At 50.2% G+C, this 16,831-nt stretch overlaps 1 protein-coding gene across 2 annotated transcripts in view; it reads right to left on the bottom strand.

Moving 5' to 3' along the window:
* Positions 1 to 16,831, bottom strand: part of ABCC1 (ATP binding cassette subfamily C member 1 (ABCC1 blood group)) — a 99,850-nt gene that overhangs the window by 14,011 nt on the left and 69,008 nt on the right. Inside the window, exons 16-23 of one of the 2 annotated variants that reach the window (XM_084761261.1) lie at positions 15,781 to 15,907; positions 13,756 to 13,932; positions 11,555 to 11,722; positions 9,894 to 10,077; positions 4,185 to 4,266; positions 2,972 to 3,107; positions 2,075 to 2,288; positions 711 to 1,021 (exon numbers count right to left, since the gene is read on the bottom strand). In XM_084761261.1, the coding sequence (XP_084617387.1) occupies positions 711 to 1,021; positions 2,075 to 2,288; positions 2,972 to 3,107; positions 4,185 to 4,266; positions 9,894 to 10,077; positions 11,555 to 11,722; positions 13,756 to 13,932; positions 15,781 to 15,907 (1,399 nt within the window). The remainder of the gene's footprint in view (positions 1 to 710; positions 1,022 to 2,074; positions 2,289 to 2,971; positions 3,108 to 4,184; positions 4,267 to 9,893; positions 10,078 to 11,554; positions 11,723 to 13,755; positions 13,933 to 15,780; positions 15,908 to 16,831) is intronic. The other variant, XM_084761262.1, reaches the window with a different exon arrangement.

Raw genomic sequence — 16,831 nt, 5'->3', positions numbered from 1 at the left:
TCATCTGTCGCCTAAAAATGTAATCTACACAGAAATGACCCAAGAAAGTACACATACGCAAAGAAAAAAGTAGGTTCTACAGAAGAGACAAGGCATAAACCAGAACAGGCTGCCCCCCTCCCAGAGGAAACTGGCTGCTAAGAGCCACAGTATGCCGTGCCCTCCTTTGCAAATAGCAGTGGTCACACAACTACGCTGGGGGAACAGATGACTTAAGTGGGTAACTCTGGTCCAGTGGCCATAGGTTCTCTGCTTTGTTCACCTGTGCTCATCTCAGTGTCTGAACTACAGATATGACAGATATGATGAGCATTTTAGAGCATGAGACCAACTTAAAGACTGAAGACTATGTGAAGACAGTAAAGCGGAACTTAACAAAAACAGAGGTGTTAGTGGCAGCAGTAACAACCTGGGGTGTTGACTGACCCACAGGGCCACACCAGCCTCTAAATAAGCTGCATCCTAATCTGCTATGAGTATCAGCATCCACCCAGATGAGGCTGTTTTTCATGTCTCCACTATAGAGTTTTGTATTTCAGTCTAATAACAACTGTCTTGGTAGCTGTAAGCTTTCCCCCTAAGATACAACTTAAGAGTAACACCAATGAGAAAGAAAGCAAATATGGCTACTGCAAACTAAAAGTAGCCACGGTCACAGTCTCAGCAGCCCTCCCGGGGATACGGCAGACAAAGGAGCACCTGCAACTCACCTGCACAAAGAAGTAGACAAGGCCCAAGGGCGGGATGATGACAGCAGCAATGGGTGTGGCCAGCAGGATCACAATGACAGCTCCAATGACACTGAAGAGTGACCCCATGAACATCTTGATGACCTGCGGGATCATGGAGTCCACCGTGTCCAGCTCCTTGGAGAAGCGGTTCACTAGGTTCCCGCTGGGTGTACGCTCAAAGAAACTCATGGGCGATCGCAGAACATTGTGCAGCAGGTCCAGGTGCAGGCGACGGGAAGCAAAGATGCCTCCAATGGACACAGCCATGGAGTAGCCAAATATTGACACACCTAGGGCAGCAATAGAGATGTGAATGTGAGATACAGGAGTGTGATCTGGAGGCTGGCTCCAGGTGTCTCAGCAAGCCAAGGGTGATAGCCCTCTGTCACCAGAATTCACTGTATACTACACATTGTGCTAGGGTTTCTGAAGACCTGCATTTTCATCTAATTATAATGAACTAAAATTCAAATCCCCTCTCATAGCTGGTGGCTACTGTACCAGGGAGCACAGCTCTAATAACAGAGGCTGATGCTATGTGAACTCAGGGAAATACTGCCCCCTCTGTTCTTTGCTTTTTCTCAAATACAAGATGAAGGCTGATGTAGTCCCTGGCTCTGTGGGAGAGGAGTGGGGGTTATAGATAAGAGAAACTCAAGCATCACGCCTGACATTCTGATGGCTTATTCCAAGCTACCTCAGAGACGAGGAGACATTTATGGCTCCCCCAAATAGCCCACAGTCCACAGAATTCTTTCTGGACTTCTATCTGAGCCTTTTTTACCAGCAACAGGGGAAAGGAGGGCTCTGGAGCCAGTGTTGTCAACCCTGTCAGCTGGGATCCTCCCCTGTTAATCAATGTGAGTCACCTCATCTGTAAAATGGGGACAGTGACACGGAGCTCAGAGCCACAACCAGTACTAAGTGCCTTCCCAGCAGTGTGCCTGGATATAGGAGATGCTCATCCACCAAGAAGATTCATTTACTGCTCAAATTCATGAATCAAGGCTAGGGGCAGGACATGGGTGTACAAAGCAGTTTTATGAGCACAAAGACCTACAGCTAGATCACACACTGCACAGCACAGCTTCAGAGTGAGCTCCAGATATGGGCTGTTTTCTTCAGTGCCACCTCAGCCACCAATTAGCCATGTGGCTTCAACTGTGTGGCTGTGTAGAGAAAGGATTGGGAGAGAGGGTGGACATGAATTAAGCAAATATTTCAGGGTCTACCTTGTGACAGCTCTACCCACCTGGTCTAGCTCTGTTAGGGGCGGGGTATAAATTCCCTGAGTACTTGGAGACGCAGTTATGAAATTACACATAAAGCAATCACAGCCATACCTTGCAAGATGCCCAAGGCCCCATAGACACTCAGTCGGAAATCCCTGTTCTCCTGAGTCCTATTGACAGTGGAGGAGTGGTCATCTGTCCAGAGGCTCAGCCAATAATTGGAGGCCAGTGCAGACACATGGTTGCATAGGAAAAGGAAGATGCTCAAGAAGGAGATGAAGATGCCGATGGCCTTCATGTAGCTCCAGTACACTGACAGCTGCACCTAGGACCCATAGAGTGCCAGCATGAGGTTAGCATCTCCTGTATGACTCCTCACAGCCCAGCTGACCCTCCTGTGCCCAGATCTGCCATACCCTGCCACCCCATTAGTCAATGATGTCGGCCAGCAGTGGCAAGGCCAGGCTTCCTGCTTCCCACGGACCTTCCAGCTAAGCACCCGGACAGGCTGTGCTCTATCATCTCCACTCAAACACATAAGCACAGAAGGTCCGTAAGAGGCACAGAACTCCATGCAAGTGCCCAGGTGGGTAGGTACCAGGGGAGTTCTTCCCTGAGGAAGTGGTGCTGATGACTTTAACAGCTATGAATGGAAAACCGGCAGGGAAGGGGGTGACCCTCGGATGTAAAGACCCTGAGGGGTGAGGGAGCTCAACACATTTGGGGAAGTGACAAAGATGGAGAGGTAGTTGCAGCTGCCCTATCTGCAGCCTGGATGGTCCCAGTCAATACTCCAGGCTGCTCACATCTAGGTAGTCATGAGCATAGGCTGAGACTGAGGCACCAAGATGGAGTCAGCAGCAGCTCAGATCCCAACTCCAGCAAAAGCCCCCTCAGCACTCTGACCCCGTCTCCAGCAACTGCACAGAGCACCCTGACAGGCTTGCTGTGAGACTCATATACCAAGCAAAGCGCTCTGCCCTGTGCCTGAAATTGTGGTTCACTCACCTGCCCTGTCTGCACTTTGTCTGCTTCCATCAGCTTCCAGGTCTCCTCCTTGGCTCCGGCCCTCTGCAGTTCAGCCGTGCTGCCGTGCTGCTGGCCAGCATCCCCCCCACTGTGGGAGGAAGAGGTGCTGAGATGCCTGTTGCCAAGGAGAGTAGGGTGCAGGTCAAGGAAGAGCCATAGGGAGTACAAGTGCACATATGAGCAGACATATTTGTGGCCCTGTGGCACTCCCCGGAAAAATCAAGTTTCCAGGGGGATGGATGTGTATGTCAGGAATGAGGGGCTTCTGCGATACGTGTGAGGAGCAACGGGCAGAAAGTATGTGGGAACAATATTTCATGTAAAGAAATTATTTGAGAGGTAGAGTTATAGCTCAGTTGGCAAAACGCATGAAGCCATGGGTTCAATCTCTAGCATAAACTAGGCATAGTAGTACACACATATAATCCCAACATCAAGGAGGTAGAAGCAGGACTAGGCATTCAAGTTCATCCTTAGCTACTTATCCAGGATGCGTAAGACCCTACCTAAAAAAAAAAAATCTTGGGGCTGGAGAGATGGCTCAGTGGTTAAGAGTTCAATTCCCAGTACCCACATGGTGGCTCACAACCATCTGTATTATGATCCGACGCCCTCTTCTGGTGTACATGAAGACAGAGTACTCATATACATAATAAATAAATATCTTTTTTTTTTTTAAATCTTGAAGGAGCACAGATAGAACATAGACCCACTGGCTCAGAGCCTCTGGGCACTGGATCAAATCTGAGCTGGGCATTTCTAGAGTTGTACAACTGGTAAGCCTCTGCCTGTTCAGTGTGAGATGGGAAAAGGCCAGAGCAAGCTAGAGCCTAGTAGACTGCAGGCCAGCAGCTGAGCCTAGCTCCCAAACAGGCATCATCACATGATGTGTGACTGTGTGATCACATGCTGGCTCACACAGCCCAACATATCAGGCCCTGCCTCAGGTACCTGAGAAAAGACACAAATCATACAGAAGGCAAGTTTGAGAAGTAGGAACAAATAATTCAAGGGCAGGCCTGTGTGAGTTGTAGGTCAGTGCTGGGAAGTTTCCTGAAGGATGAGGAGGCAGGCTAGATCGGCAGGTATTTCAAACACCTGGGAGCTGTGGTGGGTTCAGTGAAGGTGCCACCTGCCCTTTCTCAGTTCCCACAGGCAGACATACAGGGCCAGGCACCCTCCCCGTGCTTACCTCTGCAGGTGTTTCCCCACTGTGTCTGTCACCAGCATCCCATTCTCCACCGGCTTTGACTCCTTCCCTGAACCACTAACACCTGGCAGGAGACAGGCAGAGGAGAGAATGTGGCACAAAGCGCTGGGCAAGGCCAAAGAAAAGACCAGGAACCCAATCACTTCCAGAGGAGACAACTGTGACTTTGGCTGCCAGGGAGCTTGAGAAGACAAAACCACATTGTTCTCAGCTCCATCCACATCTTGGGCCCTCAGGGAGGTGCAGGGCTCTACTACTGACTATTTGGCTGGGGACACATGGCACCAGGAGCCATGGGTAAAATGCAACAACTCACAATCAAGTTCAGCTTCCTTGCGAGCTGCTGGAGCCAAGGCAGGGAGAGGAGACAAGGCTGAGTGTGCTGGACTCTAAGTATCCAGTAGGGGTCGCTGCTTAACACAGACAAACTTCACACCACCCAAGCGGTGATGTAAGGCAAGGTGGTCATCCAAGACTGGAGGATTGAAAGTTAAACACCAGCCTAGGCTACATGTTGAGACCTTGTCTCAAAAACAAACAAGTGTCAACCACCACAGGTAAGGGCCCAGAGGCCTTCATTGCCAGAGCTCACCCTAGGTGGTCCAATTACTCAGGAAATAACCCAGAGCCTGGAGAAGCAGGCCTGCTAAAACACCCGTGTCTCTACTAAGCCAGTTTTGATGTCTGAACAATAAAGAAGAGACCACACGGGGCACAGCTGCTAGATGCCTGGCCTAATCCCCTGGGTCTCACTAGGGGCACCAGGCATCACTGTCCCTCCCACGGACCAGCCATCAATCTGGACCCCCACCCTACACTGGCTTCTCCATTCTTTGGTACTAAGAGAGAAGGACAGCCAGAGAAGACATCAAGGACAGGGGCAGGTAGGGGGGGTGTGTGCAAGTGTGTGTGCACTCAAGGCAGAGGCTGCTATAGATATAAGCACAGGGCTAGCAACACTGTCGTGATGGCCTAGGGACTCTAAGGGTGACACACAGATCAACAGAAATGCAGAGCCAGGCTCCCTCATGACAGTCCTGAGAGACAGACGGTTAGAGGGAACAAGGGGCCCAGGACAGCCCCTGAGCTAGGGGAGGGCTCCAAGCTGGGTTAGACTTAGCTAACAAAGAATCATTCCAAGGTGAGAGAGGCTCTGTAAATGAGCAGGTCCCTGGCTCCTGCCTGGACCCTTACAAGGACTCCGTTCCAGCAGTCTGTGCGGCTGTTTTCACTTAGCTGTGTGCCCTGAGGAAATACAAAACCTCTCCCAGCCTCAAGCTGCACATCTGTATGTAAAAATGGGAATGTACCTGTCCCTCATATGCAGGAGGCACTGGGTTTATAAACATACACCATACCTGACGTTTTATATGGGCCCTGGGAATGCCGCAAACCCCAAATCAGCTACGTTACTAGGGTAAATAACAGCAAGCAGGCCTTCCCAGACACAAGCATACACGATCATGCACGGCGCACTCCCTCAATGGCTCCAGACAGGCTCCTTCTCCACCTACCAGGTGCCCATGGGCTGCTGGTCCACCTGGATCATCTTAGGGCTCAACTCTACAAGAGGGAGTCTCAGATCTTGGTGCTCACCTCTCCCTTTAACCCAGTGCTCCCTTGGCCAGGAGGTGCTTGCCAGAGTCCGTCTTCTGAGACCCTACACTACTATCAGTGGCCACAGTGACCAAGGCCCACCCCATGATTCTGTCCTAGCAAGAACTCAGTTCCTGAGGCCCACTCATCTCTAGGCCTCTGACTTAGTGGTTACCTGCACGCGTCTTTGTTTAAAATAGGTTGAGTAGGTTCTGTCGCCTGCCCAAAGAGCCCTTGGTCTGAACCTCAACCCGCACTGTTGCATATAAGAGAGATGGGGAGAGCTCAGAGTTACCCCTCCTCTACCCCCAAGGTCACCTGCATCTTTCTTCATGCCAGGAATGTATTAAACAGCCTTTTAAAGTCTGCCCTTTCCCTATTCATCGGCTGTGTGCCCAACACTCCCTGCCATGACCTCTGAAAAGCATGCTGGCCGAAGTCACTTGACCTGTGAGATAAGCAAGCTTGGATCTGGAAATATGTCCCAGAGCCACCCACAAAGCCTCAAGATGAAATGAGTGCACCCCAGACTCCCCACCAAGCATGCAGCAACAGCAGCTGCCCCAGGATGCCCACAGCCTCCTACACCATAGCCCAGATGCTAATGACTTCCTTTGGCTACCACTCCACTGCCTGAAGTCACGATACTTGGGGAACCGTTAAGAGCCATAGGCAACCCCTTCTCTGTACTTCTACTTAACTCACCTGGGAGACTGAAGAGAGAAACTGGGCTTCAGTCTCCCCACCTCACCGGCTCTGGGTAGAACCCTCACTAGCACCTTTCTCCAAAAGCTGCAATTATGTTTAATTATCAAGATAGCAGGGAACCCAACCAGGGTGCATGGACCTACAGTCCCAGCTACTCTTAGGCTGAGTCAGAAGGATGGCAAGTTCAAGGCCAACCTGGGCAACATCCCAACATGGAAAGCAAAAAGAGGACTGAGGATGCGGCTCAATTATAGTATTTGCCCAGCCTGAAGCAGGGTCTGGGTTAGGTCTCCAGCACGCGCAATAAACAATGAAGAAAAAGGAGGGCAGGTATAGCTCAGAGAGCGAGCACTGGCTTGGCATGAGTTCCGTCCCCACATTACTGAGGGGAACCTGGAAAGAGCTGCAGTCACGGAAAGGAAGGCATGGCAGCAGGAGGCAGGTGACTCCATCTCACCACAGCCGCATGAGAAGTCACATGAGGGTGAGAGAAGGCCGTTCAGCTGGAATGTGTCCTGGACCCTTTCTCAGGGTGATGTGAGACTTTTTCTCCGGACACTCCCAGTCCTCAGCCTTCCCCAGTGATGAAGGTACCACCATGACACTCTCTGTAATTTGGTCTGTCTTTCCTGCCAAACTCTAGGACACAGACAAGGTCCTGTCTGCTGTTCTACTCCTAGCTCCTGGTGCACCCCATGCAGTCACACAGCACTGGGAGGGGCTCTATTCAACCCAGCGCACGGCAGGAACTTCGTACATCTCTGAGGGGAGATGGGATGACTGACAAGTGACAATCAGTGACCCGCCACAAGGGGTGGGCACCACAGCAGCTACACTCCATGTACAACGCTGACTGTAAAGCCTGAGGGAAATGAGCAAACAAGTTCAGCTCTTCTGCTCAGATGTTTTTATAGCTCTGTTCACACGATGATCTCTGACCTACACACAGGTGGTGCTGGAGTCTAACTCAGATCCTCATCAGAGCAGGCACTCTTACCCACTGAGCTAAGTAAGGCCCCAGTCCCTCATCAGTATTTTTAAAGCAAACATATTGACACATGGAAGCCATCATTCACAAAATGTCCCTGGTGTCTTTTATAGCACTGAGTAAAGGTCACTGAGCACACAAGCCAGGTGCTGTCCCCACCCCACACCACAGATGCCTGGCTGTGCTCACCTACCACCTTCATACAATAGCACCAGTACTCAAGGAGGTTCTAGAACTTCTCCTAGGCTCAGCCAGCCAGCTTCCCTAAGGGGACAGCTCTATTGCTTCTTAGTGAATTTCTTGTTTTTTTGCCCCAAAACAGACTGGTGCGATTTCAGGCCCTAATGTTAGGCCTCCAGCATCACTTTCCAGCATCTCAGTGCCATGAGGAAAACAGGCAGCTGCTGGGGACTGTGACAGGAAACTGCCACCTTGCAAGCAGAAGGAGCTCTCTGCATCTGCTGCTTAGGGTGATGGCCAGGAAGTGGGGAGCTTCTGGGTTTCCCAGGGCAACAAACAGGAGCCTAGGCTGTCTTCAAATTTGTGATCCTTCTGCCTGGGCTGTGTGAGATAAGACCTCATCTCACCTGGCAGAAGGCTGGGTGGCTGAACTTGGGAAATGAGGCCACCATTGGGATGGGAATGTGGTATTTTCACTGCCAAATAAAGTGACATGCATAGAAAATAAGAAACTGGGGTCAGCAAGGGGATTCAGTGGGTAACAGTGCTTGCCGCCAAGCCCTGAAGATCTGAGTTTGAATCACTACAAGTTGTCTTCTGAGTGCCACACGTGCACACGTGCACACATGCACACACCCTGAACAGATGTAGAACAATTTTTTTAATATATTTTTTTAAACACACACACAGTCCTCCACATTGTGTACAAAGGGCCCTCATGGCCAAGGGTCTGGGGCAGGAAGAGTAAGAGAGAGAGACAAGACACACTTCCTTCACAAACAGGGCTTCAGGAAAACCCTTACACATCAAGTTTAAAATGGACAAATGAAATACAGCGACAGAGAAAATCCGCCACAATCCATCACTTGAGCTAAGAGATAATGACAATTCTGCCTAAGAACAAATAGGCCAGACTTAGGCAGACCTTTGTAACCACAAGGACATGAACACATGTAAAGAACTCATACAATCAGACAGGAAGGCTGACAGGAAGGCAGGCTGTCCCACAGGCAAAAAGACAGGACACAGCTCCCCTCTGGCTCCAGCACACACTGTCTCCATCATTGACTTAGATGAGAGTTTTACCCTTAGGAAACTACAATGGGAGAGGCCCTGGAGTTCGATCCAAAGACCATCTCCATGAGATCTGTCTGGGGACGCATGGGATAACAGACAAGTCCCAGTGAGGCTGTGGCTAGGTGGAAGGCAATCAAACGCATTTCAGACAAGTTTTACAACAGTTGTAACCAAAGCAGGATGCTCAGATCAAAGGAGTGGTCCCGTGGGCTGCAGAGCAAACATTGATTGGCATCTTCCCTGGGCATGTCAACGGGGGCCACTACTCCCAAAGTAGTAACCCAGGAGGTTCTGAAAGTCTGTGTGACTAAAAGGACAAGAGGCTGCCTGAGAAGGCTGTAAAATGGTCTGCAACTTGCCAGCCTCTGATAGAGGGAACCAGGACGCTGGAGCCTGGGGCATTTGCTACCGAAGGCCCCCAGCAACAAAGTCTGCAGAGGCAGATTCAACTGGCACCTAAAATTCAAGCCAACAGCAGAGCCCCAGGACAGTAGGTGGGGCAGCTGCAATGGCCTAGCGTGTGGTGTCCTGTGTCAGAGGAACAATACAGCTATGGTTATCAAGCACTCAGGATGTCCCGGATGCCCAAAAAAAGCTACACTAATCACCAGCACATGCTAGGCTGTCCCTGCTGTCACACTGTTCTTTGGGAATAGAGGGTAAGGGTAGAGATACAGCTCAGAGGGTCTCAAGGAGGGGCCCTGGGACACAAGCTATGAGAAACATGGTCATCATGAGTGTCCACACTGCCTTAGGCCACACCCTATGAGCCTCATGATGTCCTGAGCTGCACCATGCTTGTCAAGTACCCCCTTGGAAATAGAGAAAACTACAATTATTATTGCCCCCATTTTAGTTGTTGAGGAACTAAAAGTCCACAGAGAAAGTGGATGGAGGAAGGATGGAGACTCATCCTGAGGTCACAAAACCAAAACCTGACCCTTCGTTCCTGGGTGTCAAGTGCTAAGAACCATCTCAACCTGACCTGCCAGGTTAAGCTATCCATCTGTTGGTCCCCAAAAGCCTGATGTGTTTGTCTCCCAATACTCTCATGAACTGCACCCCGGAGCACAGGTAAGACCCTCCCATATGTAGCTATGACGATCAGGGCCAGCCCCTGAAAGTCCCACGGCCATTCTTACTGTCATCCTCTGAAGGCAGGTCCTGCTCAGCGCTGGCATAGATGCGCAGGAACTCAGCGAAGGCCCCATCCCGGTTTAGCAGCTCCTGGTACGATCCCATCTCTGAGATCTTGCCACCACTCATAACAATGATGACATCCACTTGGGGCAGGTAGCTGATTCCATGGGTGACAAGGATCCGTGTCTACGGGCAAAGCATAGAACTCACCCCATCAGCACCGTAAAAACACTAACACAGTCCTGTAGAGTGTAGGAATATCTCTGGTGGCATGGCTCAGGTCCAAAGGCTTTGGATACACACACACACACACACACACACACACACACACACACACACACACACACACACACACTCAGGGCAGAGCTTACCCTGTACCAGGCAGGAACAGCAGGGGAGCCTGGACTCCAGGGATGGAGGCAAAATGAGCCACAGGCATAGAGCCAGTGCTTGGGTGAGAGGGACAGTGTAGAAAGAAGGGTAATTCAGAGAGTAAGGGAGACAGAAATCACCCAAGAGCGTGGATGCGAGGATAGTGAGACCACTACACAAATCTGCCCCACTGTGTGTTTGCTGTGCTGGGGACTAAATTCAAAGCCTTCAGCACACTAGGCTTATGACTAGGCTACATCCCCAGTACTTGTCTCTTAAGACAAGCTCTTGCTATGTAGACCAGGCTAGCCTAAGTCTTCCATCTCAGCCTCCCCAGTGCTGAGCTTACAGGTACACGCCACCATGTCTGACTCTGATGTTTGAGTTTTGGACAGTAACTTTCCATACCCTTCCAGCTCAAATCCACCACAAAACTGGTCTACACTGCACAGTTCTGTTTGTTTTGCCATGCTGGGCAAATGCATGTGTATCAGACTATCAAGAGATGACAACCAATCTCTTCTTGAAGAGCCAGGTGGTGATGGCCAGGGTTTAAAAGTCAATACGCACATCACACCATCTTTAAGGGAAGGGGTAAGAATACTTGCTTTGGATCTGCTACTTTTCTCGAACCACAGCATTGTTTCCTACACACATTACTACTTTACAATCAGGATGTAAGAACCAGTATGCTCCTCCATCACCCTAAAAAAACAAAACAAAACAAAACACAATGCAGGACCACAGCCTGTTTCCTCTCTGGCTAAGGTTGACTGGCCATCTTCCTACCCCAAGCCCCATCGTAAGCTCCAGCTGTCATGGGGAAGAAAGGTCCTTGAACCAATAAGGCAGTCAGTACAAGTAGGGCAAAAAGCTCACCCTGTGCAGACCTGGTAAGATACCTGCCTTGGGGAGCAGGCAGATGGCTGGGTTCATAAAGTGCTTGCCACACTAGGATCTGAGTTTGATACCCAGAACCCGTGTGAAAAAGCTAGACATTGTGGCACACCCCTATAATCCTGTCACCAGGGAGACAGAGACAGAAGGACCCCTGAGGGCAGCACAGTTTAAATGGTGAACTGTAGGTTCAGAAAGAGACCTTGTCGGATGGTACCTGAGTAAGGATGCCCACAGACGTCTTTTGGCCTCTACCTGCATATGTACATATATGCACACCAGTATAAAAACAACACACACACACACACACACACACACACACAGACGAAGCATGCAAGCAAGCCCAAGAATCCTCTGATTCTTTTCCAGGGTCACACTGGCCCTAGGAGATTACCTTGTTCTTCAGCAGGCCCATGGGACCAACCACCTTCTCAAAGATGTGCTTCCCAACATGTGCATCCACAGCAGAGAGTGGGTCGTCAAAGAGGTAGATGTCGGAGTTACAGTACACGGCCCGGGCCAGGCTCACACGCTGCTTCTGGCCCCCTGACAGGTTCACGCCCTAGGAAGACAGTGTGGAGTGTGGGTTTCTTGGAATCCTCAGGACCCCAGAATAGAAACAGGAAAGCTGCTGAGTCGGGGGGACCTGACCCCCAAGCAAGTACTCAGGGAAGGGAAGTAGACAGCCAGGCCTCCTGGCACATGTCTATTAGCCCAGCTACTTGGAAGCTGAGAAGCAGAAGGATGTCAAGTTCAAAGCCAGCCTAGGCAACATCTCCAAGTGAAAAGTTACGGATCACGTACCCAGCCTGCACAAGGGTCTGGGTTTGGTCTACAGTGTCACAGGAAAGGGGAGGAGGTAGGAGCTATGACATCTCCAGACCCATCAACCTACTGAAGAGTCTATAGAAGACGCAGTATGTGTGTGACAAAGATATTATTACTTGTATACCTATAGCTGACATCACTACCATTGCTGTTATAAGCTATGGTCTGTGGCGAGCTTCACTCTAAGCTATCATTCCTATTGAAAATTATACAGTGAAGCTGGTGGCACCCAGGGCGCTGAGACTGAGCCAGCATTCCACTCACAGAAGCAGGGTTCAGCACTGACCACCAGCAGCCCACTCCGACAACAGGTGACCAACAGCATGGCCACATACAGTTCAAATGCCCAATGACACCTATTGAATAAACTGTGCAAACCTGTTGAGAAGGACACCTCCCCCTTCCTGTGCCAAAGTGAATCCCAATTCTTTTCTTTCTTTCTTTCTTTTTTTGGGGGGGAATATGGGGGGCCAGCGCCGGGGATGGAGCTCAGGGCCTTTGTACATATTGAACACGTGTTCTACCACTAAGCCACACTGCTGGCTATTTTACGTATTTTATTTAGAGAAGGGATCTTAGTAGGAGGGCTAAGCTGGCCTCAAACTCATGATTCTCCTGCCTCAGCTTCCTACATGCTGAGATGATAGGTCCAGCTACAAAGGTCCCTTCCGATGCCCTTCAGACCCAGCTTACTGACCTGTAGTCAGATGCAATACACAAGATCAATCAATCCTTGACTCCCTTGATTTTGGCACTAAGACTTAAAGGGGATAGTCATATGTCTCCAAGTGCTAGATCCCAGCATCTATAAAATGGGACAAGGCTGATGAGCAGGCTGCCTACTCACCCCAACCTGTCCGGGAGACCCTGGCAATCCTGCCTTAGATCCCATGCCATACTCAGACCCTTCAGTTTGGTTGGCACCTCCAACCCAAGGGCCCAAGGTGACTCAAAGGATTTCCAGGTCCACACCAAGTAAAAGACAGCATGGTCAAATAAGTAAGTTGGTAGGATGGTCCTTAGCTGGAGACAAACTCAGCTCCCGCAAGAAGTCCCTGTCACTGTGGGTAACTGCACGCCCAGCACACAGGCAGGACAACCACTTGCACTGAAGCAAGTGGGAGGCACACATAAGGCCTTCTTCAAGTGACAGTGGAACAGGTGACAAGACAGACGTAAGAGTTTCTCTGCTATGTGACTCGGTTATCAGTGAAGTCCCCTAGCCCCTCTGAGCCTCCCTTTCCTCAGCAACACATTAGGGATCACAGCAAATCCCCCTTCGTGAGCTGCTATGCAGATAACTTAGGTTAAAAATGTCAGCGTGGCAGCAGAGTGAAGAAGTGGGTGTCAGCTAGTCTAGAGCTGTCTGCATTATCACTCATAGACACACCTCCTAGGTGCACTGTGTGACTGACAAGGGCAATCACACTTCTAATGTTTCGTGCTGTGGGTGAGACAGTAGGGCAAAAGCATAGCGCACCTTTTGTTCTTATTCTCTCGGACTCTGCATCACCATGTGAAGAGGCTCCTACCTGGGTGGACACTGATACCTCAACTCAGACCATAGCACTAAGAGCCATATGGTATAGACCAGCCAAACTCACAGCTCTGGGCCAAACGAGTAGAGCCACAGATTATAGACAGCAGGTTCCTGACGATCCACTTGCAGAAGAACAGCATTTTGTGTAAAAGGCAGTGACAAAGTGTGTGCCTGTTTGTTACACAGCAGCAGCTGACTGTTACAAGTTGTACCCATATCATACTCACCTTCTCACCAATCTCTGTCCGGTCCCCGCTAGGGAGGATTTCCAAATCTGGGAGGAGGGCACAGGCTTCCAACACTGCCTTGTAGTAACGTTCCTGCAGCGGGTGCCCAAACAGTATGTTCTCTCGGAGAGAGTCATTCTGAATCCAGGCCTGCTGGGGCACATAGGCCACGGAGCCCTGTGTGGCAGGTAGTGGAAAGGAAAGACAGACAGACTTCATGAAAAGACAACAGCATACACCTGCCTGGAAAAAAGAGCCAACAGCCCAAAACACACACAGCAAGGCCAAGAACGGAGAATGGAGTCGATCCCCAGGGAACAATACAGACAAGGAAGAAATTAATCCAATTCTTTCAAGGGACAGAAAGGCCAGCCTGACTGGACACAGGTGACTCATGTGATGGCAGGGCAGGCAGGAAGGCAGGTGACAGAGACCAGCCCACACATGACTGGTATTGTGCCCACTGTTATCAAAAAAAGGTATAGAAAGCCACAGGTGATTCTAAGCTCAGGGAATAGAAAGCAGTGATCTGAATCTGGATCTAAGTCTTAGAAAAATGAGTCAATTCCCATTCTAACATTCCAATTTCTATGAGCCTCAAGTGTCAGGGCACCTCAACTGTAAACTTCACAAGATATTCAGCCACAGGCCACATCTACCAAGACACTGGGGAAAACTAATGTTTCCAATACACTTTCTGAAATCACCAGCTACAAATAGTTCTTGTACTCAAAACTTCAGTGCCTGGGATGGTAGGAACCCAGAAACTATGCAACAGAATGGGACATGGATCTAAATATGACAAGCAATTTCCTTTTATCAACCTTGTTCATACTGCCTGCCTGTGTACTGCTTGGAAGAAACAACAGGACGCATCCTGAAGCCTGGATCCAGACACTTCCACTTATTTCTAAAAGGGCACTGAACCAGCAAAGAAGGATCTGGATTGAAATCACACAGTGACATAAGTCCACACCCCCAAACTTGAGTTCCTAAGAGAAGGGGATGCAGAGGACAGACAGGTCCAGGCACACACATCTGATACAAGCTGGCTGGAGTAAAATACTTGGGTTTTTGTTTTGCTCCTTTCCTCTCCAGATGCTCCATTGGCTGCTGACACTTTAAGGATCTTATTTACCTAGCAGGCAAGGGCCTCAGAGGGAGTGAGGTACATGTAGAAAGGCCCCAAGGGACTCATTTTTACAGCAGCCTTTTACTCTTCCCACGAGCCAAACTTCATGGAAGCTTAGCTCAGCTCAGAGTATGCTGTAGCTCAAATTGCTAAATCTATACTGTGCCCCCTCCAGGCCCATATTAAGAATTCAACTGACACTAGGTAAAGTATTTAAACTGTGCTGCCACACAACAGGTTCTGAGACAATTCCTGCCACATCTATCAGCACTGAAGTTATGCCCTATTCACAGAATTCCAAAGAAAAAAGAAGCCACAAGATTCTGTCCATAGAGAATACAGGACGAAAGGGGGGGGGGGTCGAGTGTAGGGCTCTGAGGAGTGAGGAGATAGAGTCAGAAGTCTTCACCCCTCTCTAACCTCTGTCCTGATATTTTCAAGCAGATATATCAATGTGCTATGGTCATATTCACCCTTGTGTCCCTCCCTCAAATAGCCCCCTTTCTGCTTTCATGTCTCACGTACACAGAGAGAGAGAGACAGACAGAGACTGGGAGGGAGGGAGGGAGGGAGGGAGGGAGGGAGGGAGGGAGGGAAAGTGGGTGAGCATTATTCAGCCAGGAGCTAGAGATCACGTGAAGTGAAGTAAGGCAAAACCAGAAGGCTGGAGCCATGAATTCCCTCTCCTCCACAGCTCATCAGAGCATCACAGCCTGTTTACTGAGCAGCTACCAGACACCACGCTAGACAAGGAAGTGGGGTGAAGCAAGGAGCAGCCCCGCCTTCCCAGACGAGCAGAGAGCATGAGGGATGGCAGAAGGAGAGGGCTGCTTCCTTGAACAGTTTGAGCCTTCTGGCCAGACCATCTCTCCCCATCCTGGCCCCCATCCTACCTTGAGAGCCACGTGTCCCTCCACCTTGTCCATCTCAGCCAACAGGGCTGACAGCAGAGATGACTTTCCGCAGCCTACTTGGCCCACGACGGCCACAAGGGCTCCTTCAGGGATGGAGAAGCTGATGCTGCAAGGACACAATGAGAAGGCTGATGGCACGGGGCCCTATGCCCTCCCTGCTCAGGTGGAGGCTGATGGCACGGGGCCCTACGCCCTCCCTGCTCAGGTGGCAAATGCTCTCTGTACTGTTCAGTGCCTGGAGACTTCCAAGGCTATGCAACAAGGTAGGCCCTGGCCTAAAGGGCCCCATGTAAATGCATCACAAAGCCTGGCCAGCAGAGTCACCCAGGAAAGCTGATGAGGATATTCTCCTCACTGGGTCCACAGCAGTGTCCCCAGTGACACACCACCTCCAGGCAAACTCAAATCCTCAGGCACCTGGGACTGGTTAAGAAAATCCAGAGGGTACAAGACCAAGGAAACAGGCCAGGCCTAGAAAAAGGTTCAGGAGACCAGTATGTTTGTGTGTGCACATGTGTGTACTTGTGACAGACAGAGGGCAACACTGTTCCTCTGGCTCTGTCTGCCTTGTACTTTTTTGAGACCAGGTTTGTCACCAGCCTGGAGCTTGTCAAGTACACTAGGATGGTTAGCCAGCAAGTCCAGGAATCCTCCTGTCTCCACAGTGCTGGGATCTCAAGCACACACTTCTATACCCAGCTAATGCTGTTTTCTTTAAACATGGCCCTGTTGATGGAACCCAGGTCCTCATCTTGCACAGCAAGCACTTGACTGACTGAGCCCTCTCCCCAGAAATCCCCTACCCCAGGTAAGGTCTCATAGCCCAGGCTGGCTGTCAAGTCACTAGGTAAGCAAGGTTGACCCACAACTCCTAATCCTCCTGCCTCTGTCTCCCAAGGGCTGAGACTACGGGTGTATACCAACCATACTCGACTTTGAAATGGTCTGCTAGCAAATAGAAGTGGTGGCACACAACTTTAATCCCACAGCTCAGCAAGCAGAGACTGGCCTATCCCTACAAGTCTGAAGC

The sequence above is a fragment of the Acomys minous genome (assembly GCF_964271855.1).
Source record: "Acomys minous genome assembly, chromosome: 16".
Lineage (NCBI taxonomy): Eukaryota > Metazoa > Chordata > Mammalia > Rodentia > Muridae > Acomys > Acomys minous.
This window is presented reverse-complemented; position numbering and strand designations above follow the sequence as displayed.